General features: G+C 38.2%; 1 protein-coding gene across 3 annotated transcripts in view; it reads left to right on the top strand.

Annotated features, from left to right (window-relative positions):
* Nucleotides 1-25,287, top strand: part of SBF2 (SET binding factor 2) — a 499,999-nt gene that overhangs the window by 81,775 nt on the left and 392,937 nt on the right. For all 3 annotated transcript variants that reach the window (XM_068989002.1, XM_068989003.1, XM_068989004.1), the window contains exon 2: nt 17,798-17,883. In XM_068989002.1, coding sequence (XP_068845103.1) covers nt 17,798-17,883 — 86 coding nt within the window. The remainder of the gene's footprint in view (nt 1-17,797; nt 17,884-25,287) is intronic.

The following is a 25,287-nucleotide window of genomic DNA, read 5'->3' on the forward strand; positions in this document are numbered from 1 at the left end:
TCCTCAGACAGCCATTTTGCTTTTTTGCATCTCTTTTCCATGGGGATGGTCTTGATCCCTGTCTCCTGTACAATGTCATGAACCTCATTCCATAGTTCATCAGGCACTCTATCTATCAGATCTAGGCCCTTAAATCTATTTCTCACTTCCACTGTATAATCATAAGGGATTTGATTTAGGTCATACCTGAATGGTCTAGCGGTTTTCCCTACTTTCTTCAATTTCAGTCTGAATTTGGCAATAAGGAGTTCATGATCTGAGCCACAGTCAGCTCCTGGTCTTGTTTTTGTTGACTGTATAGAGCTTCTCCATCTTTGGCTGCATAGAATATAATCAGTCTGATTTTGGTGTTGACCATCTGGTGATGTCCATGTGTAGAGTCTTCTCTTGTGTTGTTGGAAGAGGGTGTTTGCTATGACCAGTGCATTTTCTTGGCAAAACTCTATTAGTCTTTGCCCCGCTTCATTCCGTATTCCAAGGCCAAATTTGCCTGTTACTCCAGCTGTTTCTTGACTTCCTACTTTTGCATTCCAGTCCCCTATAATGAAAAGGACATCCTTTTTGGGTGTTAGTTCTAAAAGGTCTTGTAGGTCTTCATAAAACCGTTCCGCTTCAGCTTCTTCAGCGTTACTGGTTGGGGCATAGAGTTGGATAATTGTGATATTGAATGGTTTGCCTTGGAGACGAACAGAGATCATTTTGTCATTTTTGAGATTGCATCCAAGTACTGCATTTTGGACTTTTCTGTTGACCGTGATGGCTACTCCATTTCTCTGAGGCATTCCTACCCACAGTAGTAGATATAGCACAGGTGGCTGCGAAAGCCGGCCCACTCAGTCCAGGCAGCTGCGAGAGCCGGCACACTAAGCAAAAACCATGGCTTTGACTATACGGACCTTTGTCGGCAAAATGATGTCTTTGCTATTTAATAGCTGTTTGATATGCTGTCTAGGCTTATCATAGCTTTCCTTCCAAGCATCTTTTAATTTTATGGCTGCAGTCACAATCCGCAGTGATTTTGGAGCCCACAAAAATAAAATCTGTAGCTACTTTGTCTTTTCCTCCTTCTGATTGCCTTGAAATGATAGGACTGCATGCCATGATCTTTGTTTTTTGAATGTTGAGTTTTAAGCCAGCTTTTTCACTCCCCTCTTTCACTTTCATCAAGAGGCTCTTTAGTTCCTCTTCCCTTTCTGGCATTAGAATGATACCATCTGCGTGTCCAAGGGTGTTGATATTTCTCCCGAGAACCTTGTTTCCAGCTTGTGATTCATTCACCCCAACATTTCGCATGATGCACTCTGCATATAAGTTAAATAAGCAGACTGACAATACATAGTCAGGTGGTATAAAGTCCTTTTCTGCTCAGTTTTTATTCTACTCCTTACAGTTTTTCCAGTCTGGAGTCTTAAACTGCTCTAGTAATTTTAGTTCATGCTACAGAAATGTGCTGCCACTCTCAAATTGGCCATTCTACTTTCTAGTGAATACTTGTTAGCTGTTTTGGGATCCTCATCATAGAAGAGGAATCATGCATTATTTGGCTTGTTTGACTTAACATAGTGTCCTTAAAGTTTATTCGCGTTGTAGCATTTGACAAGATTTCCTTTTTCAAGGCTAAATAATATTCCACATATGTATATACCCCATTTTATCCATTCATCTAATAGATTTTTTATAGCTATAAATTTAATAGCACCTATATAATTTTTTCTACCATTGAAGGTACAAAAGTGGTTAATATGCTTTAAAACTTTTCATTCATTACAAAGAAATATGTGTACATAGTAGAAAAATTAGAATATATGGATTAGGCAATACAGTTGAATGAAAATTCTATGTTAACACTTTGATGAACATCTTTCTATATGTTTTCTGTGGTATATACTCATGTATACTCAGGTTGAACAAACTGGTAAAATGTGTTGATGAAAAACACCTAAGTCAAAGTAATAGTGATCGATATTTGGTAGTATGATTGGCTAAGATGTAGTGCTTGATATGAGCTTTCTTAGGATTTTTTTTGGGGGGGGTGTTTAATTAATTTATTAATTGTACAGGAGACAGGGATCAAGACCATCCCCAAGAAAAAGAAATGCAAAAAAGCAAAATGGGTGTCTGAGGAGGCCTTACAAATAGCTGTGAAAAGAAGAGAAGTGAAAAGCAAAGGAGAAAGGAAAGATATACCCATTTGAAAGCAGAGTTCCAAAGAATAGCAAGGAGAGATAGGAAAGCCTTCCTCAGTGATCAGTGCAAAGAAATAGAGGAAAACAGTAGAATGGGAAAGACTAGAGATCTCTTCAAGAAAATTAGAGGTACCTAGGGAACGTTTCATGCAAAGATGGGCTCAATAAAGGACAGAAATGGTATGGACCTAACAGAAGGAGAAGATATTAAGAAGATGTGGCAAGAATACACAGAAGAACTATATAAAAAAGATCTTCATGCCCCAGGTAGTCATGATGGTGTGATCAGTCACTTAGAGCCAGACATCCTGGAATGCAAAGTCAAGTGGGCCTAAGGAAGCATCACTACGAACAAAGCTAGTGGAGGTGCTGGAATTCCAGTTGAGCTATTTCAAATCCTGGAAGATGATGCTGTGAAAGTGCTACACTCAATATGCCAGCAAATTTGGAAAACTCAACAGTGGCCACAGGACTAGAAAAGGTCAGTTTTCATTCCAATTCCAAAGAAAGGCAATGCCAAGGAATGCACAAACTACCCCACGATTGCACTCATTTCACACGCTAGCAAAGTAATGCTCAAAATTCTCCAAGTCAGGCTTCAACAGGATGTGAACCGTGAACTTCCGGATGTTCATGTTGGTTTTAGAAAAGACAGAGGAACCAGAGATCAAATTGTCAACATTTGCTGGATCATGGAAAAAGCAAGAGAGTTCCAGAAAAACATCTATTTCTGCTTTATAGACTATGCCAAAGCCTTTGACTGTGTGGATCACAATAAACTGTGGAAAGTTCTTCAAGAGATGGGAATACCAGACCACCTGACCTGCCTCTTGAGAAATCTGTATGCAGGTCAGGAAGCAACAGTTAGAACTGGACATGGAACAACAGACTGGTTCCAAATAGGAAAAGGAGTATGTCAAGGCTGTATATTGTCACCCTGCTTATTTAACTTCTATGCAGAGTACATCCTGAGAAACACTAGACTGGAGGAAGCACAAGCTGGAATCAAGATTGCCGGCAGAAATATCAATAACCTCAGATATGCAGATGACACCACCCTTATGGCAGAAAGTGAAGAGGAACTAAAGAGCTTCTTGATGAAAGTAAAAGAGGAGAGTGAAAAAGTTGGCTTAAAGCTCAACATTCAGACATGGCATCTGGTCCCATCACTTCATGGGAAATAGATGGGGAAACAGTGGAAACAGTGTCAGAATTTATTTTTCTGGACTCCAAAATCACTGCAAATGGTGACTGCGGCCATGAAATTAAAAGATGCTTACTCCTTGGCAGGAAAATTATGACCAACCTAGACAGCATATTAAAAAGCAGGGACATTACTTTGCCAACAAAGGGCCATGTAGTCAAACCTGTGGTTTTTCCTGTAATCATGTATGGATGTGAGTGTTAGAGTATAAAGAACACTGAGCACTGAAAAATTGATGCTTTGGAACTGTGGTGTTGGAGAAGACTCTTGAGAGTCCCTTGGACTGCAAGGAGATCCAACCAGTCCATCCTGAAGGAGATCAATCTTGGGTGTTCATTGGAAGGACTGAAGTTGAAGCTGAAACTCCAATACTTTGGCCACCTGATGCGAAGACCTGACTGATTTGAAAAGACCCTGATGCTGGGAAAGGTTGAGGGCAGGAGGAGAAGGGGACGACAGAGGATGAGATGGTTGGATGGCAATGGTGACTCAAGGGACATGAGTTTGAGCAAGCTCTGGGAGTTAGTGATAGACAGGGAAGCCTGGTGTGCTGCGATTCATGGGGTCACAAAGAGTCAGACACGACTGAGCAACTGAACTGGACTGAATTAATTTATTTTTTAACTGAAGGATAACTGTTTTACAGAATTTTGTTGTTTTCTGTCAAACCTAAACATGAATCAGCCATAGGTATCCATATACCCCGTTCCTTTTGAAACCCTCTCCCGTCTCCCTACCCATCCTACCCCTCTAGGTTGATACAGAGACCCTGTTTGAATTTCCTGAGACATACAGCGAATTCCTTTTGGCTATCTGTTTTACATATGGTAATGTAAGCTTCCATGTTACTTTCTGCATATATCTCACCCTTTCCTCCCCTCCCCCCGTCCATAAGTCTGTTCTTTATGTCTGTTTCTCCACTGCTGCCCTGCAAATAAATTCTTCAGTACCATATTTCTAGATTTGATATATATGCATTAGAATATGATATTCATCTTTCTCTTTCTGACTTACTTCACTCCGTATAATAGGCTCTAGGTTCACCCACGTCATTAGAACTGACTCAAATGTGTTCCTTTTTATGACTGAATAATATTCCATTGTGTATATGTACTGCAACTTCTCTATCCATTCTTCTGTCGATGGACATCTCGGTTGCTTCCATGTTTATTCGTGTTGTAGCATTTGACAGGATTTCCTTTTTTAAGGCTAAATATTATTCCATGTATGTATGTACCCCATTTTCTTTATCCATTCATCTGTTAATAGATTTTTAAAAAATATTTATTTGGCTGTGCCAGGTCTTAGTTATGGCATGTGGGATCTTGTTCCTGACTAGGGATAGAACCGGTGCCCCATGCATTGGAATCACAGAGTCTTAGCCACTGGACCACCAGAGACATCTCTGTTAATAGATGTTTTAGTTGCTTTCACCTTTCGGCTGTTGTGGATAATGCTGCAGTGGGCATGAATGTGCAAGTGTCTCTTTGAGGTTCTGTTTTCAGTTTTTTTTGAATATATACCCAGAAATGGGATTTTTGTATTATATGATAGTTTCTTTTTTAGTTCTTTGAGGAACCTCCATACTGTTTTCTCTAGGGGCTGTACCATTTTACATTGTAGACAACAGTCCACAATAGTCCCAGTTTCTCTGCGTCCTCTCTAACATGTGTTGTTTTCTGGGTTTTGATAGTTGCCATCCCAAGAATATACAATGGAGTAAAGACAATCTCTTTAACAAGTGGTGCTGGGAAAACTGGTCAACCACTTGTAAAAGAATGAAACTAGATCACTTTCTAACACCGCACACGAAAATAAACTCAAAATGGATTAAAGATCTAAATGTAAGACCAGAAACTATAAAACTCCTAGAGGAGAACATAGGCAAAACACTCTCCGACATAAATCACAGCAGAATCCTCTATGATCCACCTCCCAGAATTCTGGAAATAAAAGCAAAAATAAACAAATGGGATCTAATTAAAATTAAAAGCTTCTGCACAACAAAGGAAAATATACGCAAGGTGAAAAGACAGCCTTCTGAATGGGAGAAAATAATAGCAAATGAAACAGCTGACAAACAACTAATCTCAAAAATATACAAGCAACTTATGCAACTCAATTCCAGAAAAATAAACGACCCAATCAAAAAATGGGCCAAAGAACTAAATAGACATTTCTCCAAAGAAGACATACGGATGGCTAACAAACACATGAAAAGATGCTCAACATCACTCATTATTAGAGAAATGCAAATCAAAACCACAATGAGGTACCACTTCACACCAGTCAGAATGTCTGCGATCCAAAAATCTGCAAGCAATAAATGCTGGAGAGGGTGTGGAGAAAAGGGAACCCTCCTACACTGTTGGTGGGAATGCAAACTAGTACAACCACTATGGAGAACAGTGTGGAGATTCCTTAAAAAATTGCAAATAGAACTGCCATATGACCCAGCAATCCCACTGCTGGGCACACACAGCGAGGAAACCAGAATTGAAAGAGACACATGTACCCCAATGTTCATCGCAGCACTGTTTATAATAGCCAGGACATGGAAACAACCTAGATGTCCATCAGCAGATGAATGGATAAGAAAGCAGTGGTACATATACACAATGGAGTATTACTCAGCCGTTAAAAAGAATTCATTTGAATCAGTTCTGATGAGATGGATGAAACTGGAGCCGATTATACAGAGTGAAGTAAGCCAGAAAGAAAAACACCAATACAGTATACTAACACATATATATGGTATTTAGAAAGATGGCAATGACGACCCTGTATGCAAGACAGCAAAAAAGACACAGATGTGTATAGCGGACTTTTGGACTCAGAGGGAGAGGGCGAGGGTGGGATGATTTGGGAGAATGGCATTGAAACATGTATAGTATCATGTAAGAATCGAATCACCAGTCTATGTCCGATGCAGGATACAGCATGCTTGGGGCTGGTGCATGGAGATGACCCGGAGGGTTGTTGTGGGGAGGGAGGTGGGAGGGGGGTTCATGTTTGGGATCGCATGTACACCCGTGGTGGATTCATGTCAATGTATGGCAAAACCAATACAGTATTATAAAGTAAAATAAAGTAAAAATAAAAAGTTAAAAAAAAAAAAGATGGTTGCCATCCTAATCTGTGTGGTTTTAATTTGCATTTCCATAATGCTTAGTGATATTGATCATCTTATCATATGCTTGTTGGCTGTTTGTATGTCCTCTTTGCAGAAATGTCTATGTAAGTTCTTTGCCTATTTTTAAATTGGATATTTATTGTCGTTGTGTTGTTGGAGCACTTTATACATTGTGGATAATTACTCCTTGTCAGATATCTGGGTTGAAAGTAGAGGTTGCATTTTACTGTGTTTTAATTTCCTTTGCTGTGCATAAATCTTTAAGTTTGATGCAGTCCCATTTTGCTGTTTTTACTTTTTGTTGCCTGTATTTTTATGTTGTTTGTAAGAAATCATTACCAAATCCAATAACATCAACCTTTTCCATTTTGTTTTCTTCTAGGAATTTTGTAGTTCAGGTATGGTTTAGGCCTTTAATCCATTTTGAGTTAATTTTTGTATGTGTTGTAAGGCATGGATCCCTTCGTATTCTTTTACATGCAGATAAATAGTTTTCCCAGTACATTTTGTTGAAGAAACTGTCCTTCCCCGTTGTGTAACCTTGGCACTTTTCTTAAAGATCATTTGACCATATACATGAAGGTTTGTTTTTGGATTCTCTATTCTGTTACATAGGTCTTTTTTTTTTTTTTTTTTTTTTGCTGCACAGGGTCTTCATTTTGGTGTAATCATTACTGCTTACAGGGGCTTTTCTAGTAGTGGGATGTGGCCTTCTTTTGTTGTGGAGCACAGGCTTTAGCGCTCACAGGCTCAGTAGTTGAGGTGTGTGGGCTTAGCTGCCCTGTGGCATGTTTGATTTTAGTTCCCCGACCAGGGATCAAACCTGTGTGCCCTGCATTGGAAGGCAGATTCCTAACCACTGGACCACCAGGAAAGTCCCTGTTACGTTGGTCTTTATGCCAGTTCAATTGTGCTGTTTTGATGCTATCTTTTATATGGGAATTCAGCAAAATTGGTAAGCTACGTTAATGCTACCTCCATCTTCTTCAGATTTTTACTTTTTACAGATTTGAAGAGGATGTCTTATGTTTTCAACTATGTAACTAATATAAGTCTTGATTGGGACAGAGTAAAACAAATGCTAAAGCTGAAACTCCAATACTTTGGCCACCTCATGCGAAGAGTTGACTCATTGGAAAAGACTCTGATGCTGGGAGGGATTGGGGGCAGGAGGAGAAGGGGACGACCGAGGATGAGATGGCTGGATGGCATCACTGACTTGGTGGTCGTGAATCTGAGTGAACTCCAGGAGTTGGTGATGGACAGGGAGGTCTGGCGTGCTGCGATTCATGGAGTCGCAAAGAGTCGGACACGACTGAGCGACTGAACTGAACTGAACTGAAAACAAATGTCAGCTAAAGGCTGCCTTTAGGGTGCCATTGATTTCTCAATACTCTTTGGATGTGTCTGTGGCTCAGTCACTAAGTTGTGTCCGGCTCTTATGATGCAATGGACTGTAGCCTGCCAGGCTCTATGTTCATAGAATTTTCAAGTCAAAAATACTGGAGTGGGTTGCCATTTCCTCCTGAGGGGAACTTGCCAATCCAGGAATTGAACCCAAGTCTCCTGCATTGGCAGGCGTATTCTTTACCACTTGGGCCATCTGGGAAGCCCTGAGATAATATGAACAGTGGGAACTCCTTTAAAGTATATTCTTTAAGTAAAAGAGTAAGTCTTAACTTGATCTAACTTTTCTTGTCTCAAGCCTGTCTTTTGTGGTAGATTCTTTGCTGCTAAGTGTGTGATCTCATTCTTAATGGCAGCTTTTTATGATGGGGATTATATTAACCATATTTTGAGGTTGAGAAAACAGATTTCTAGAGAGTAGGTGAAATAGTAAAGCCTGAATTTGAACTTAAGTCTGACTAGCCTCCAAGCCCAGGTTGTTTCCACTATACTTATCAGAGGTTAGATACACTGTGCCTGCCATCTTCCTTTATCAGAACTTGTCTTCTTTGTGTCTAAAGACAAATCTATGTGCAGACTGTTCTTGTCCTCCTTGGGAGAGATGACGATCAGTTAGGAACCAAGGGATGGGCAATCTGTGATGGAAGTATGAGGACATTTTAGCTGATGTATTGTTCTGCATCATCTATTCATTTACTTTTAAAATTATTTCAAAGGTCAGTGATAAAGGCTGCTGTTTCATTTGTATAATAATTACTATTTAAAGGTTTCTGTTAGTACCATTCATTTAATTTTCTTTTTGGCTTTTCACTATTTTTTCCCAACTATTTATTGAGGTAAAATTGACAAGCAAAATTTAAGATATGTAAAGAATACATCATGGTGATTTGATATACATATGCATTGTGAAAGGATTCCCCCATCTAGTTAATTAATTCATCCATCATTTCACATGTTTGTCTTTTTTTTAGGTGAGTACAAGTTCTACTGTTAGCAAATTTCAATTTTGCAATATAATGTTGTCAACTATAGTGTTGTCACCATGTTTTACATTAGATCCTCAGAACTTATTCATCTTATAGTTGAAAGTTTGTACCCTTACTAACATCTCCCTATTTCCCCCCCAGCATTACTCTAGCTGAAATATGCCAGACAGAGAAGGACAAATACCCTTCTGTGTTAATAGAATGAGAGACTTCTGCTTTTGCATGCACATATTAATAAATTCAGTCCGTTATTTGATTTATATATTTGAAATGTGTTAGTGAGAAAGTCCATACTTTAATTTCCATAATTATTCATTAATGTCTGCAGTATTAAATGTAGACTGAGTATAAAGTTTGCTGAGTATAAAAATCATACGAGAAACAAAGTCATCGTGAAAAGAGGTTACCATGTATATGCATCATGCACTTTTAGAAAACTCGAATTGCATTTTAGAAATTGAAGTATAGTTGATTTGCATCATTTTGATTTCAGGTACAGAGCACTGTACCTGACTCAGCATTTTTTATAGGTTACTCTCCATTTGAAATGACTCCAAAGCAGTGACTATTTTCCTGTGCTGTATAGCGCATCCTGTGGCCTATCCATTTTATACATCGTAGTTCTTACCTCTCAACCCCCTATTCCCATCCTGCCTCATAAGTGAAATAGAAACAAACTCACAGGTATAGAGAACAGACTTAATAAATTGGTTTTTAAACCATGAAAGAATGTCTGCTTTTAAGATTTTTTGGGGGGGATACACCATTTGTTGTTGTTGCTTAGTTGCTCAGTCGTGTCTGACTATTTTGTGACCCCGTGGACTGTAGCCCACCAGGCTCCTCTGTCCATGGGATTTCCCAGGGAATGCTACTGGAGTGGGTGGCCATTACCTTCTCTAGGGGATCTTCCTGATTGAGCCTGCATCTCCTGCATTGACAGGTGGGTTCTTTAGCTCTGAGCCACCTAGAAAGCCCTTGTAGTTTCTGTGGCAGTTCATGCTGTCATTTTTGATAGTTCTCATTCTCACAAGGTTCTTCGTTTATATTGATTCAATAACATCGCCTCTGAATTATAGCTTTTGGCTCTAGTTTGTTCCACTGTATCTTCTTCCATTTAATAGCTCTTTACACATTTGGAGAAAGTTCTCATATGTGCTTCTTAATTTTTAAGCACTGTTAAAAACACTTTTCTGACTAAATCTTCTTTTACGTAAAATTTTCCAGACCCTTTACCAGTTTGAAAGGGCTTGATCTATCATAGATGCCTTTTACAGTGTATTATTGTTTGGCCTGTTTTGTGACAAGGAATCATAGACCTAGTCTAGTCTAAGAAGAAGGAATATTGTTACAATACTTCTAAAGGTTGATGACAGACGCTCCAGTGCTACCGGTTTACTGGAGGTCGAACTTAGACAGCTACCCAGTCTTTCTCTTGCATCATTTCTGCTGCCTCCTATATCTGTACTGCCAACCTGTGCTGTACTGGCAACTGTACTGGCAAGTCTTGGCCTGGGCTTCTGCTCTTCTGTAACTGGCTTTACACATGACCCCCTGTGGTTGCACAGGTCTTGATACATCTTTTTAGCTGCTTTAGTCTCTCATTTCTTCTATTCAGAATTTCCCAGCAGAGGAGCCAGGTTTGTCTAAGGTACCTTTTGTAGGTCACTCTGGTCATAAGTTGCTTGCCAGTTGCTTGCCCTTGCCCACCTAATAGTCCCATTCATTGACTCAACAAGTATTTTATTAAATATCTAATATATACTAGTTATTGTTCTAAATGCCTGGGATACATCAGTAAACATAGCAAGTCAAAATCACTGTTTCCATTCTAGTGAGGTGAAATATACAAGTAGAAGTAAATGTACTAGTCAAATTAATGATTTTATAATTGCTCTGTGGTTGGTAAGAGAGAGAGGATTGTGTGCTTCTGAACATGACTGCTGCCCTTCATTGAACTGGTGCCATTTTTGATAGAATGTGATATGGGCAGATGGACTTCAGAAAGCAACTCTAATATAGATAACCACTGATCTAGTTGTGTAGACAAACATAGAGAAGATTTTTAAAATTATGCATTAGAGTAGCATTTCTCCAAATTCAGAGCCTGTGTTAAGCCAAGCAGTATGTATTTTATATGTGTATACTTTAAACATATGCATGATACTAAAATGATTGATTCCTGTCAGTTGATATGATCAACAAATATCAAGCATCCTGTTTCATATAGAGCAAAGTATTGCATTTCTTCAGTTAATTAACCCTTACTGACTTCATTTCTTCTGCAAATGAACATCTTCCTCATACTGTTAGCTATTCCACACCTACGGCATGCTACTTAGCACTCCCTGAGAATACTGTTTGACTTTCCTGCAGTCATCTGGTAAGGCTTGAACAGTCACTTTGGCAGGGTGAATGGTTGGATCATCCTAGGTCACTTGATAATCCTTGTGGTGGGCCGGGTAAGTGGATTACCCACCCAGGGGAAGGTGGATTACCACACATAAAGAAGGGAAAAGTGTGCCTGATCACGCCAGTATTTCCTCACCCTTCTAAAATTTGTGTGGGGCGGTTTGTCTAGCATTTGCTCTTTTTTTAAAGAAAGCTATTTCCAAATGTGTTGGTATTCCTGCTAAGAGTCCCCCTTTTTATGTATGAGCTCCACATTTGGTCATTGTATTTCCTGACTTTATGATGCAGTGGTAGAGTAGGGGCTGGAAAGAAAATCAGTAAGGCCTTGACTAATAACTGCCTCCTCTTTTTTTTTTTTTCTATTTAGCTGTATGCAATGCACTGAACAATCACAATTTGTCAGCCTAGCACCTGTCTTTCCTAAGAAGTGACCCGATTTCTTTTGAGAAGTGTCTCTCTCCCTACCCAGTTACCCATGCCCATTTAATACATAGTGCAAATCGGAGCTGCATTCCACAGCCATTCTGATTGACTTCACCTCTGGACACAAGAATCAGCCCACAGGTGGACATTTGACTCTCAAACAGTCTTCCCGCAATATGGCTTGCTCCTAAACATAAAATGTCATCTTATCAGCATTCTTAAATACAGCCAGTGCTTCCTGTAAGAATAGTTTTAGGTAAATAATATAAACTTGGAAAATAAATTTAAACATTCAGTTTAAACTCTTAAAATCCAAAAAGAAGCATCAGACAATGTTCGTTTACTTCCATAGGATATTCTCCTAAGTTTCTCAAAAGTTAGCTGCATCAATTTGCATATTTGATATTCGAAACCAAGTTACTGTAGCTCCTTCCACATTTTATTTGTGAAATACCATGTTACCATTTTTATTTTTGCCTTTTTATAACCTAATTTCCATTTACAAATAGCATCATATAAGGAAGTTATATCACTCATGAATCATATTCTCTGTGTGCTTACAAATGTTACATCAGCATTTCACACTAAGCTTTCATGTTATTGAAAGACTGCATATCATTATGAAATCAATAAATTAAGTATATGGCTCCTAGAGACCTTTAGAAAGTTATGTTCTTGTTTACAAGGAGCTTTTTACTTCTCAAATTGGCATTAACTAAACAAGTGAAAATAATAGTCTCATTCTTATACACAGGGTGTAAAATATTATATCTTTCTCACTGGCCCTTTGACTGTGTGAGTTTTTAAAATTTTCATATTCTTTGATCCATTAGTTGTATACCTAAGATTTCTTCTGGGCAAAAGTGAGACAAGGATAAAGATTTGTATAGAAAGGTGCTTTCATAGCATTATTTATAATAGAGAAAATAGGAAATATAAATAATGGTCAAAGGCATGTTAGAAGACATTAATAATAAATCAATATATAAACTTAAGTTTAGTATTATCTTGATTCTGATGAAAAAAATACATGTATGAGAAAAGCCTAGGATAAAATCCAAACATTAGCAGTAATTGTCTTCGGGTGTGGGATAATAGATGATTTCTTCTTTATATTTTTATACATTAAATTTTTTTCTGCAGCTGACATTTATTATTTTTATGATTAGTAAAAATTGATGTGATAAAATATTTCCTGAGCCTGAAGTACATGAGTTATGACTTTCAGAATTGAAAGCAATATAGGAACACCTGATTAAATATGATGAGATATATAATATTCATATCACTTTTTAAAAAGTGAGAGGAGATATAAGTTTAAAACAATTTCCATCAGTATTAACAAATCTATTGAAATAAACATTTAGCTCAGTATGAACTAAGTGCCAGGCGTTCATTATGCTAGGTACTTGGGTATATAAAGATGGTTCTGAAAGAACAAGAAGCTGTCTGTCATTTCTGTAAAAATTTCCATGATTTCTCTGCTACTTATGTCATTGTACTTACTGTGATATACTGAAATTATCAGTTCATTTTTATGGTTTCTGTTCTCTTAATTCCTTGAGATAGGGGCCATGTCTTTTTCATTGTATGTCTCCAGTGTCTAGTAATTTATTGAATTAAGTTTGCTATGAATGTAAGAACTGGTGATACTTGAGGTGGATTTTGGAAGCTGAGTGTCTATAATGAATCACTTTTAGTTTACTCTTACTGAAATCCTTTGTTTCCCTATAATGGTTGGTATATGAAGAGTTACTATACTGCAGCAGTTGTTCATTTTTGAGAATGTTTTTATTTTGCCTTTATCAAATGTGACCTCAATTTTAGAACAATTCTGAGTTGGTCAATAAGGTGAATTTAACTTTCCATTTATCTTTTAAAGGTAAGAATTTGGTCATAAAGTGATTGAAGTCTAAGTGAGGGCCAAGGGGAAGTTCAGTTCACAGGGATGAGGATGAGAGATAATAGTGGATGATTTCTTTCTGAAAAATTGAATCAGGTGTTAAGGTTTCCTTAAGTTAGATGCACAAATAATCAGAATGCTGTTGCTTTTACTTCAGAGTGAGTGGGAACAACATGTGGAATATATAAGCACAAAGTACAGCAAAAAGCAATTTAGACCCAGCATGTACTCTCTAATCCAAATTGCTCACAGATTATATCCCCAAAGATCAATTTTGAATTGATCTGGTCTTTAGTGTCACAGGGTAATTTTGTAATAGACTATGCCAAAGCCTTTGACTGTGTGGATCACAATAAACTGTGGAAAATTCTTCAAGAGATGGGAATACCAGACCACCTAACCTGCCTCTTGAGAAATCTGTATGCAGGCCAGGAAGCAACAGTTAGAACTGGACATGGAACAACAGATTGGTTCCAAGTAGGAAAAGGAGTACATCAAGGCTGTATATTGTCACCCTGTTTATCTAACTTCTATGCAGAGTACATATGAGAAACGCTAGACTGGAAGAAACACAAGGTGAAATCAAGATTGCTGGGAGAAATATCAATAACCTCAGATATGCAGAGAACACCACCCTTATGGCAGAAAGTGAAGAGGAACTTAAAAGCCTCTTGATGAAAGTAAAAGAGGAGAGTGAAAAAGTTGGCTTAAAGCTCAACATTCAGAAAACGAAGATCGTGGCATCCGGTCCCGTCACTCCATGGGAAATAGATGGAGAAACAGTGGAAACAGTGTCAGACTATTTTTTTGGGCTCCAAAATCACTGCAGATGGTGACTGCAGCCATGAAATTAAAAGATGCTTACTCCTTGGCAGGAAAATTATGACCAACCTAGACAGCATATTAAAAAGCAGGGACATTACTTTGCCAACTAAGGTCTGTCTAGTCAAGGCTATGGTTTTTCCTGTGTTCATGTATGGATGTGAGAGTTGGACTGTGAAGAAGGCTGAGTGCTGAAGAATTGATGCTTTTGAACTGTGGTGTTGGAGAAGACTCTTAAATGTCCCTTGGACTGCAAGGAGATCCAACCAGTTCATTCTGAAGGAGATCAACCCTGGGATTTCTTTGGAAGGAATGATGCTAAAGCTGAAACTCCAGTACTTTGGCCACCTCATGCGAAGAGTTGACTCATTGGAAAAGACTCTGATGCTAGGAGGGATTAGGGGCAGGAGGAGAAGGGGACGGCCGGGGATGAGATGGCTGGATGGCATGACTGACTTGATGGACACGAGTCTGAGTGAACTCCAGGAGTTGGTGATGGACAGGGGGGCCTGGCATGTTGCGATTCATGGGGTTGCAAAGAGTCGGACACGACTGAGCGACTGAACTGAACTGAATGATAGAGTAATGATATAGACTCTATCAAGGGATTAGATATGACAGAGTGCCTGAAGAACTGTGGACAGAGGATCGTGACATTGTACAGGAAGCAGTGATCAAAATCATCCTCAAGAAAAAGAAATGCAAAAAGGCAAAATGGCTGTCTGAGGAGGCCTTACAAATAACTGAGAAAATAAGAGAAGCCAAAGGCAAAGAGAAAAGGAAAGATATACCCATTTGAATGCAGAGTTCCAAAAAATAGCAAGGAGAGATTAGAAAGCCTTCCTCAGTGATCAGTTCAAAAAAATAGGGAAAAAATAGAATGGGAAAGACTAGAGATCTCTTCAAGAAAACTAGTGATACCAAGGGAACATTTCATGCAAAGATGGGCACAATAAAAGACAGAAATGGTATGGACCTAACAGAAGCAGAAGATACTAAGAAGAGATGGTGACAATACATAGAAGAACTGTACAAAAAAGATCTCCATGACCCAGATAACCACGATGGTGTGATCACTCACCTAGAGCCAGACATCCTGGAATGCAAAGTCAAGTGGGTCTTAGGAAGCATCACTACAAACAGAGCTAGTGGAGGTGATGGAATTCCAGTTGGGCTATTTCAAATCCTGGAAGATGATACTGTGAAAGTGCTGCACTCATTATGGCAGCAAATTTGGAAAACTCAGCAGTGGCCACAGGACTGGAAAAAGTCAGTTTTCATTCCAATCCCAAAGAAAGGCAATGCCAAAGAATGCTCAAACTACTGCACAATTGCACTCATCTCACATGCTAGCAAAGTACTGCTCAAAATTCTCCAAGCCAGGCTTCAACACTACATGAACTGTGAACTTCCAGATGTTCAAGCTGGATTGAGAAAGGCAGAGGAACCAGAGGTCAAATTGCCAACATCCGCTGGATCATTGAAAAAGCAAGAGAGTTCCAGAAAAACATCTACTTCTGCTTTATTGACTATGCCAAAGCCTTTGACTGTGCGGATCACAATAAACTCTGGAAAATTCTGAAAGAGATGGGAATACCAGAGCACCTGACCTGCCTCCTGAGAAATCTGTATGCAGGTCAGGAAGCAACAGTTAGAACTGGACATGAAACAACAGACTGATTCCACATAGGGAAAGGAATATGTCAAGGTTGTATATTGTCATCCTGTTTATTTAACTTATATGCAGAGTATAGCATGCAAAATGCTGGGCTGCATGAAGCACAAGTTGGAATCAAGATTGCTGGAGAAATATTAATAACCTCAGATACCCAGAAGACACCATCCTTATGGCAGAAAATGAAGAACTAAAGAGCCTCTTGATGAAAGTGAAAGAGAGTGAAAAAGTTGACTTAAAACTCAACATTCAGAAAACTAAGATCATGGCATCTGGTCCCATCACTTCATGGCAAATAGATGGGGAAACAGTGACAGACTTTATTTTTTTGGGCTCCCAAATCACTGCAGATGGTGACTGAAGCCATGAAATTAAAAGATGCTTGCTCCTTGGAAGAAAAGTTATGACTAACCTAGACAGCATATTAAAAAGCAGAGACATTACTTTTCCAACAAAGTTCTGTTTAGTCAAGGCTATGGTTTTTCCAGTAGTCATGTATGGATGTGAGAGTTGGATGATGAAGAAAGCTGAGCGCCGAAGAATTGATGCTTTTGAACTGTGGTGTTGGAGAAGACTCTTGAGTGTCCCTTGGACTACAGGGAGATCCAACCAGTCCATCATAAAGGAAATCAGTCCTGAATATTCATTAGAAGGACCAATGCTGAAGCTTTCCAACCTTTGGCCCCCTGATGCAAAGAACTGACTCATTTGAAAAGACCCTGATGCTGGGAAAGATTGAAGGTGGGAGGAGAAGGAGACGACTAGGATGAGATGGTTGGATGGCATAACTGACTCGATGGACATGAGTTTGAGCAAGCTCCAGGAGTTGGTGATGGACAGGGAAGACTGGCGTGCTGCTGTCCCAACGTCGCAAAGAGTTGGACACCACTGAGCAACTGAACTGAATGATATAGATGAGTGCTTTTCAACCAGGGACATTTTTGCCCTCCTCCCCGACCCCGAGCATATTTGGCAGTGATTTGGAGACATTTTTGGTTGTAACAACTTAGGGGTATTAGATGTGGTGTTATTAACTTTTAGTGCGTTAAAGCTAAGGATGTTACTAAACATACTATAGTGTACTATAATGCACAGGATAGCTCCCCTCCCACTGCCTTCAAACCCAAAGAGGTATTATCTGGCCCAGAATGTCAGTAGTTCTAATATGGAGAAACCCTGTTTAGGCAATTGTCTAATTTCCAGGCCACTCTGAAAAATCTTTCTTTAACCCTGCATGGTGCTTAGAACCCATAACTGAAGCTTAGTGCTAACAGTGCCATTTCATTTGTCATTTAAGATTACTTTGTCTGCATGGTAAAGGTTTTAAATTTCAACTTGAGATACTGATCAGAAGATGGCTTTCCTTACTGGAAATAAAGGGTAGTTACTCCCATGATGTGGAGACTTGATTTCACGTGCCTGTTTTTCGTAGTATTTTTGTGTCACTCTTTTGAGAGTCTGTAGGATGGGAATTACCTATCTTTTCAGTATTGTGTTTAGAAGATAGTTTTATACCCTTTAAAACATGAAAATGTTTAATCAGTATATAAATTTATTCAAAAAGTATTCATTTAGAAATAACTATTAATAAAATGAGTATTCAGATTTTTAAGTACCTGTAACTTAATGCACTCTGATTTTATTAATAGGGTCAGGAGCAGGTCTGGGGAAAATAATCCAGAGATTTCCACAGAAGGACTGGGATGATACACCATTTCCACAGGGAATTGAATTGGTAAGTTGATGTTGTATTACTGTACTTTTATGATACTTTTCTTGTTTTATTTATGGTTATATTTATGTTGCAGTTACTTTTAAATTATTTGGTGATTTAATTGTAACACATTATTAAAAATAATCTCCTCAACACAGAAACCTTTGACCTACATTGGTTCTGGAATACCTGTTTTGTTGTTCTTCCCGTTTAAATTTCTCTTTAATATTAAGCATGAAATAGATGATCTTTATGTACCTGGAAGCTGAAAAATTCCTCTGAGTCTTATAATCAAACTCTTAGCCTAGTATCTTCAGTGATAGTCTGTGTCATTAATCAAATATTTATTGTATCTTTTTTTCCTGAAAATTTCAAGGTCGTTGTTTTAGTGAAAACTAAATAAAAACGTAGATAAACAAAACCAAAGGTTGGTTTAATAGTGATCAATCATGGTTTGAATTTGGTCTTGAAATCAAAATTCTTTCTTTCTGAATTCTTTCTTTCTAGTTACAGGATTTGTATGTAGTTTTGTAATAGTGCAATTAACTGCCTTATTTTTGTCAACCGTTTTAAAGCAATTTATGGTTGAGCATAATTTATATGACTAACACATTCTCTGGTGGTGGATCTGTGGTGATAAAATCAGAGACTGAAAAGATGATCACTAAAGTATTTTTGCAATATGACTATGAAGTTTAGAGAGTGTGTATATATGTGTTTGTATATTTGTATGTGGTCATCTATATTGTATGTATATTTACACACACACGAGCAGTATTCATCGAAGCAATTGTTTTGAGTGAACAGTTGGTGTAATATGACAATGAAGAGAAGAGTGCTTTGGTTGAAAATCCCAGCTGAATGGTGTGATTTCTGGCAAGTTACTTAGTTTCTTGAGCAACAAGAGTCTTCCATCTATAAAATGAGGACACTGATAGTACTAATCTCGTAGGGTTATGTAAAAATAAAATGAGAAAAATACAAATAAAATGCTTAGAACAGTGTCTTCCATAAGTTCAGGCATAAAGTTCTCAGTAAATAAGGTAGCTTGCTGATGTTATTATTGTTGTCCTTGGTGCTCTGTGTTTGACATATTGCAGCTCCTACCTCAGAGGAAGAACTGTTCAGTCTTTTGTTAGCCTGTATCAGAAATGTTTATTAGTAATAAAACTGATGTTGAAAATTATGATTTTTCTTATCTTAGCAAATGACTGTCCATTTCTGCCTCCCTGAGGATAAAAGATACATTGCTAAATGCTTAATTTTTATTGTTAAACCCAGTTGTGTAAAGAAGGCTGTGAGTTCTGTAGCCCCACAGAGGGGGTAAATCTTGAGTTTAGGCATTAAAAGGGGGGGAAGAGTATGAGAATCTGTGAGGTAATAGAGAATACATTGGAAAAGACCCTGATGCTGGGAAAGATTGAGTGCATGAGGAAAAGGGGATGACAGCAGATGAGATGGTTGGATGGCATCACCAACTCAATGGATGTAAGTTTGAGCAAACTCCAAGAGATAGTGAAGGACAAGGAAGCCTGGTGTACTGCAGTCCATGAGGTTGCAAAGAGTTGGACATGACTGAGCAACTGAACAACAAAGTGGTCTCTGCCGCTAGTTCCTGGCACAGAGCTTCTGAAACCCTTGTAATTTCCTAAGTCAAAAAATACTAGAGACATCTTTTGTTCTAATATTTGATCTTTGATCCTGGTTCCTGCCACAGGGCTCCTGAAACCTTTGTAACTTCCTGGGGAGTAGGAGTGTTTTGTTCTGATGAGGTGACTCTTGGGGGACTCCTGGATGGTTCCTGGATGAAGAGAAGGACCAAGCCATGATTAGAAGCTTGGAACTTTCAGCATTGATCTGCTATTCTCTTGAAAAGGGAGAAGGGCTGACAGTTTAGTTAATGATTGATCATGCCTACATGAAGAAGCCACCATAAAGATCCCCAAAGTATGGGATTCGAAGAACTTCCAGGTTGTTCACCTACGGGGAGAGTGATGCACCCCAGCTGCACACAGAGAGAAGCTCCTGTGCTTGGGACCTTCCCAGGCTTCCCTCTGTATATCTCTTCATCTGCTGTTCATCTGTATTCCTTATCATATCCTTTAATAAACTGATTGTATTTTAAGTGAGCCACTTGAGCAAATTAATTGAATCCAAAGAGGCTGAAGTCATGGAACCTCCGATTTGTAGCCAACTCATACAGAAGTTGTAGGTAACCTGGGGACCTGCTTGCAGTTGGCATCTCAGGTTGAGGGGAGTGTTGGTCTCATGGGACTGAGCCCTTAACCTTAATCAATCAGTTAAATTGTAGGACACCCAGCAGATGTTGTGGATAATTGCTTGTTTTGAGGAAAAAATCCCACACATTGGGTGACTAGGAGTGTTAGAAATGAAGTATTCTGGGTAAGGTAAATGTTACCACATGGAGGAGAAAAGTAGGTTTTTGAAGAGCCTCCTTGTATTCCTTTTTCTTCTCTTCCACATCTCTGCAAATACTAGTAATTGGTCTTACAGTGGATAACTGGCATTGGTACTGTTAAAGCTTTTAAACTGTTTCACTGTCCTTTTTAGTAATGATTGAAAGGGGAGCATTTTGATACTTGAGGCCTTTTGAACTTTTGTGTGTTCCTACCTCCCCTCACATAAATGTGCGGATGGATATAAATTACATCAGTTTGACAGTATGAACAGTGAACCACCTTCATAAATTTCAAGAACAACTGATGTTATTGGGTTAGAGAGAGATCATGATTTGACTGTAGTTTATTTAGCTATGACTGAGAAGGAATACTTTCTGTATTTCAAAAGTTCAGACATAGATACTGTGATGCCTCTGATGTCTCTAGTAGTGATGGAGAGACGTGTGTTGATTTTCATTTCAGTTGAGTTCAATCACTCAGTCGTGTCTGATTCTTTGCTACCCCATGGGCTGCAGCAAGCCAGGTCTCCTTGTCCATCACCAGCTCCCAGAGTTTACTCAAACTCATGTCCATTGAGTCAGTGATGCCATCCAGACATCTCATCTGCTGTCGTCCCCTTCTCTTCCTGCCTTCAATCTTGCCCAGCATCAGGGTCTTTTCAAATGAGTCAGTTCTTCACATCGAGTGGTCAAAGTATTGGAGTTTCAGCTTTAGCATCAGTCCTTCTAATGAATATTCAGGACTCATTTCCTATAGGATGGATTGGTTGGATCTTGCAGTCCAAGGGACACTCAAGAGTCTTCTCCAACACTACAGTTCAGAAGAATCAATTCTTCAGCACTCAGCTTTCTTTATAGTCCAACTCTCACATCCATAAATGACTACTGAAAAAACCATAGCTTTGACTAGACGGACCTTCGTTGGCAAAGTAATGTCTCTGCTTTTTAATATGCTGTCTAGGTTGGTCATAACTTTTCTTCCAAGTAGCAAGCTTGGTCCATACCATTTCTATCTTTATTGTGCCCATTTTTGCATGAAATGTTCCCTTGGTATCTCTAATTTTCTTGAAGAGATCTCTAGTCTTTCCCATTCTATTGTTTTCCTCTATTTCTTTGCACTGATTACCGAGGAAGGCTTTCTTATCTCTCCATGCTGTTCTTTGTAACTCTGCATTTAAATGGGTATACCTTTCCTTTTCTCCTTTGCCTTTGGCTTCTCTTCTTTCACAGCTATTTGTAGCATCCATTTTGCCTTTTTGCATTTCTTTTTCTTGGAGATGATCTTGATCCCAACGTCCTCTACAATGTCACGAACTTCCGTCCATAGTTCTTCAGGCACTCTGTCTATCAGATCTAATGTGTTGACTTTACTACTAACTAAATGAATATTTTTTCTTTGTGGGAAAGACAGTCCTGTGTTCGGGTGCTGTCAGGGTCTCTCCAGTAACAAGTAGAGTCTTATGGGATTGGTGAAACTGAGATGTTAAGAAGGAGGATAACTTTTCCTCACCTAAGATTTTCCTAGATGATTATGTTGGGTGATTTTTTTGTGAAGCATTTCAGAATGTTTGGGGCTAGATTAATATTTAAAGATTATTTATCTTGCTGGATTACATTGGGAACTTTCTCTTTCCTTTAAATTTTTTCATAATTGATAGCAATTCCCATTTCCTAATGTCTGTTGTGCTTTTTCAGGTACAGAATAAATTTGTTTATATTATCTATCAAACCCATTTTAAAACATACAAAATCGTTAACTTACATTTTTGTTGTCTTACTATTTATTGCTGTCCATGGGGGTCACGAAAAGTTGGACACAACTTAGTGACTGAGCACACACACACTCTATACCTTATATGTTAGAAATGTGCAACTATTCTGCATATTAACAGCAATAACTTGAAGACTGTGGTATACTGTGTAATCTAGAGCAACTCCTGCAGCTTTAAGACCAGAGATAGACCTAATAAAATTTTAGTGTAATTGAAGATGATGTGGTTCAGTCTCTTAAGTGGTTTGTTGATTCCGGGGTTGTAGTGACCCTTTTCTGATGATTTACATAAAAAAAAAAAATCTTAACTCCTCCAAGGTGGTGGTAGTGGAGCAACTTTTTAGCATGTAACGTTAATGTTAATATCTAACAGTTGTATATGATTGATAGAACATGATGAATTGACAAATTAGATGATTAGAGATAGTATTAATATATCTAATTTAAAGGTAGGTATATTGAGGATTAGGAAGTTTAAACAGTTTCGCTGAGGTCTAACAGCTGAGATGCAGCAGAACTAGGATTCAAACCCAGGTCCGTAACTCTCAGTCTCAGTCAAAATCTGAGAATATTCTGAGAGTGATACTTTAAGCTATGGTTAACATTTAAATGCAGGATCTGAAAACAGGATTCTATAATTTGGTAGACCTGAGGTTCAGAACTCCTAAAAGAATGCTGTGCTGAAATAATGCTGTGTTATTAGAAGCCAGTTTCATTTATTTATGTTATTTGAGGATGAGCCTGGCTTCAGAACATAGTATTATATTGAAATTATTTTCTGTTGTCATCTCTCCTGCCCACACAGCAAGTATTTCATGTATTCAAGTTCTAGTTGAAAGGCAATTGTGTTCAGCCTGAAGACTAAACTTTATGACTTGTGGGAAAGGATTTTAGACATTCATTCACTAATAAGTCAAATCCCAAATTTAATACAGAGGATGCTGAATTTAGTCTTTCTAAAGCTTTTGTGTAAAAAACTTGCCTTCTCTTTCTTTTCTTCCATTGAGATGTGCTGAACTTTAATTTGGATGGTTTTTAAAAATAAAAATATGAGAATAAGCTTAACCAAACATAATGACTGCTTTTCCAATTCTAGGATATTTTTATCTTTTTCTCGTACCTTTTAGGCACACATGGAAACCACAGACAGTCATAAAAATAAAGTTTCAGTCAATTTTAGTGACTATTTCAAAGAAAATTTAAGAATTGTTCTGCAGAGGCATACTATGGCTAACAATCTATTTCTGATCATGGGAAGCAATGTTTGTATTGGCTTCATTTAGAGCATCAACAAATAGTATTGTTTTAGGCACCAGCTCTTTTTAAAGATGCTCTGTCTCAGAAGTGAATTTTTTTAATATTCACATTCAAAAAATGTGTCACAGTCTTCACTAGGGAATGCCTATACTGAGGCATTTTTAGATCTTTCTGATTTGTTTTTTAGAAGACTAAAGTACTGTGATTAAAAAATGCTGTGGCTTGGGTAAAACAGGATTAAATGTTTCATTAGAATTTCTAAACTTGAGGTTCTTAAGATATTAGTTCATTTGTTTAAGTTATAAACTAGTGATTTGACTACCAGCATGAATCCAGTTTTCTGTAGTTTTAAGTATAGACTGAGGAGAAGAGATGAAAAATACTTCGTATTCAACATTCTGTAGTTGTAACTTAGGAGAAGTAGTCTTAGTATGGGATGTTATTTGAAGGCAGAGAAGTAAGTATAAGCGTCATGTAATATTTTAATTCTTTAAGCTGTTTAGAATGCACTGAATACTGCAAATGGGCTTGTGGCTGTCTATCTGACCTAGATATAAGTACTGTTTGGTCAGGGGACTGAGTGTAGAAAGGATGAAAGAGAATTTTTCCCCTCTTTGTAGAGGTATATGCATGAAAGGAGAATGAGAAAGGCAATGAACATATTGGATGACAGAATCAGGTTTCACAAATATTTTAAAAGGCTGGAGTTACAGGTCCTTCATATAAGAGGATTAAATTTAATAGGTGAAAATGTAGGTCCTGCATGTGAGTATGAAAAAATGAGATATATAAGTATTTAGAGTAAAGAATGCAGAATACTTTCCCAGAGATTTGACAAATACAAAAAGACAGCTAAAAATTAAAATATATAATTATAGAAGATACCTATGGTGGCTCATTCAGTAAAGAATCTGCCTGCAATGCAGAAGACACAAGTTTGATCCCTGGGTCCAGGAATATCCAGTGGAAAAGGAAATGGCAACCCGGTGCAGTATGCTTGCCCGGGAAATCCCATGGACAGAGAAGCCTGGCGGTCTGTAGTCCATGGGGCTGCAAAGAGTTGGACATGACTTAGTGACTAACACTGAGGATTAGTAGTCTCTCTTGTGCTAGAGAATCTTTCATCTACCCAGTCTCCTTGGTCTGCTCTCAGAACCCCCTCAGGAAAGGTTTTATTGCCATGCTGGGGTTCTGTTATACCTAAAGCTTTGACGCCATAGAGAACTTTCTGAGGAAGCTAAAGAACTACAGTACACAAGTCTAACCTATTACAGATTTATGTTGTTTGCAAACAGCCTGGCTCCATTACCACACAGAACACTGCTGTTCATCTCTTACGTAATTGTCTGTCATATCACCTCTGTGGGTTGTTCTGTACTTTTTAACGTCAAGTTCCTCATTCTGGTCTTCATTTTTCATCGATCCCAAGTATTAACTTAAAAAAGCCTTTTCCTGACTGTACTCTTTAGCTATTATCATATTTCTTCTTTATTATGAAATGTTTCAAATGATTCTTCTTCATTTGCCGTCTCTATTTCTGTAAGAGCCTAGTGTGGTACTATGGAAGGAATATGGCATCTGAACTTAAAAACCTTAAGCAAAGTTAATTTACCTTGTGATAATATTACTTTTCTTATAAAACTGTTAATGTTCTGATTTCTTGCTATCCACTCTCATCTCATACCTATCTCACCCACATCTTAGGGGCTTATTCTGAAGTATAGTTATGCCCTCTCCATTCTAAAATTGCATAGTTGAAGTTTGTTAACATTTTCTGAATTCATTAAGGTAATGCTTGATGTTATAATAGGTAAACCTTGAAGCCTTAGGGGCTAAAATGAGATAAGCCTTTTTTCTTCTTACTTGCATGATAATGTACTTGATTGGCAGTAGGTAGACAAGAGTGTGGTTTGGTATCTTCGAAGTTTCATCTTGAGCATCACCATTCAGTTGGCAGAGTAGTAAAAGAAAACATGGA

Source organism: Capricornis sumatraensis, chromosome 16, assembly GCF_032405125.1.
Source record: "Capricornis sumatraensis isolate serow.1 chromosome 16, serow.2, whole genome shotgun sequence".
Lineage (NCBI taxonomy): Eukaryota > Metazoa > Chordata > Mammalia > Artiodactyla > Bovidae > Capricornis > Capricornis sumatraensis.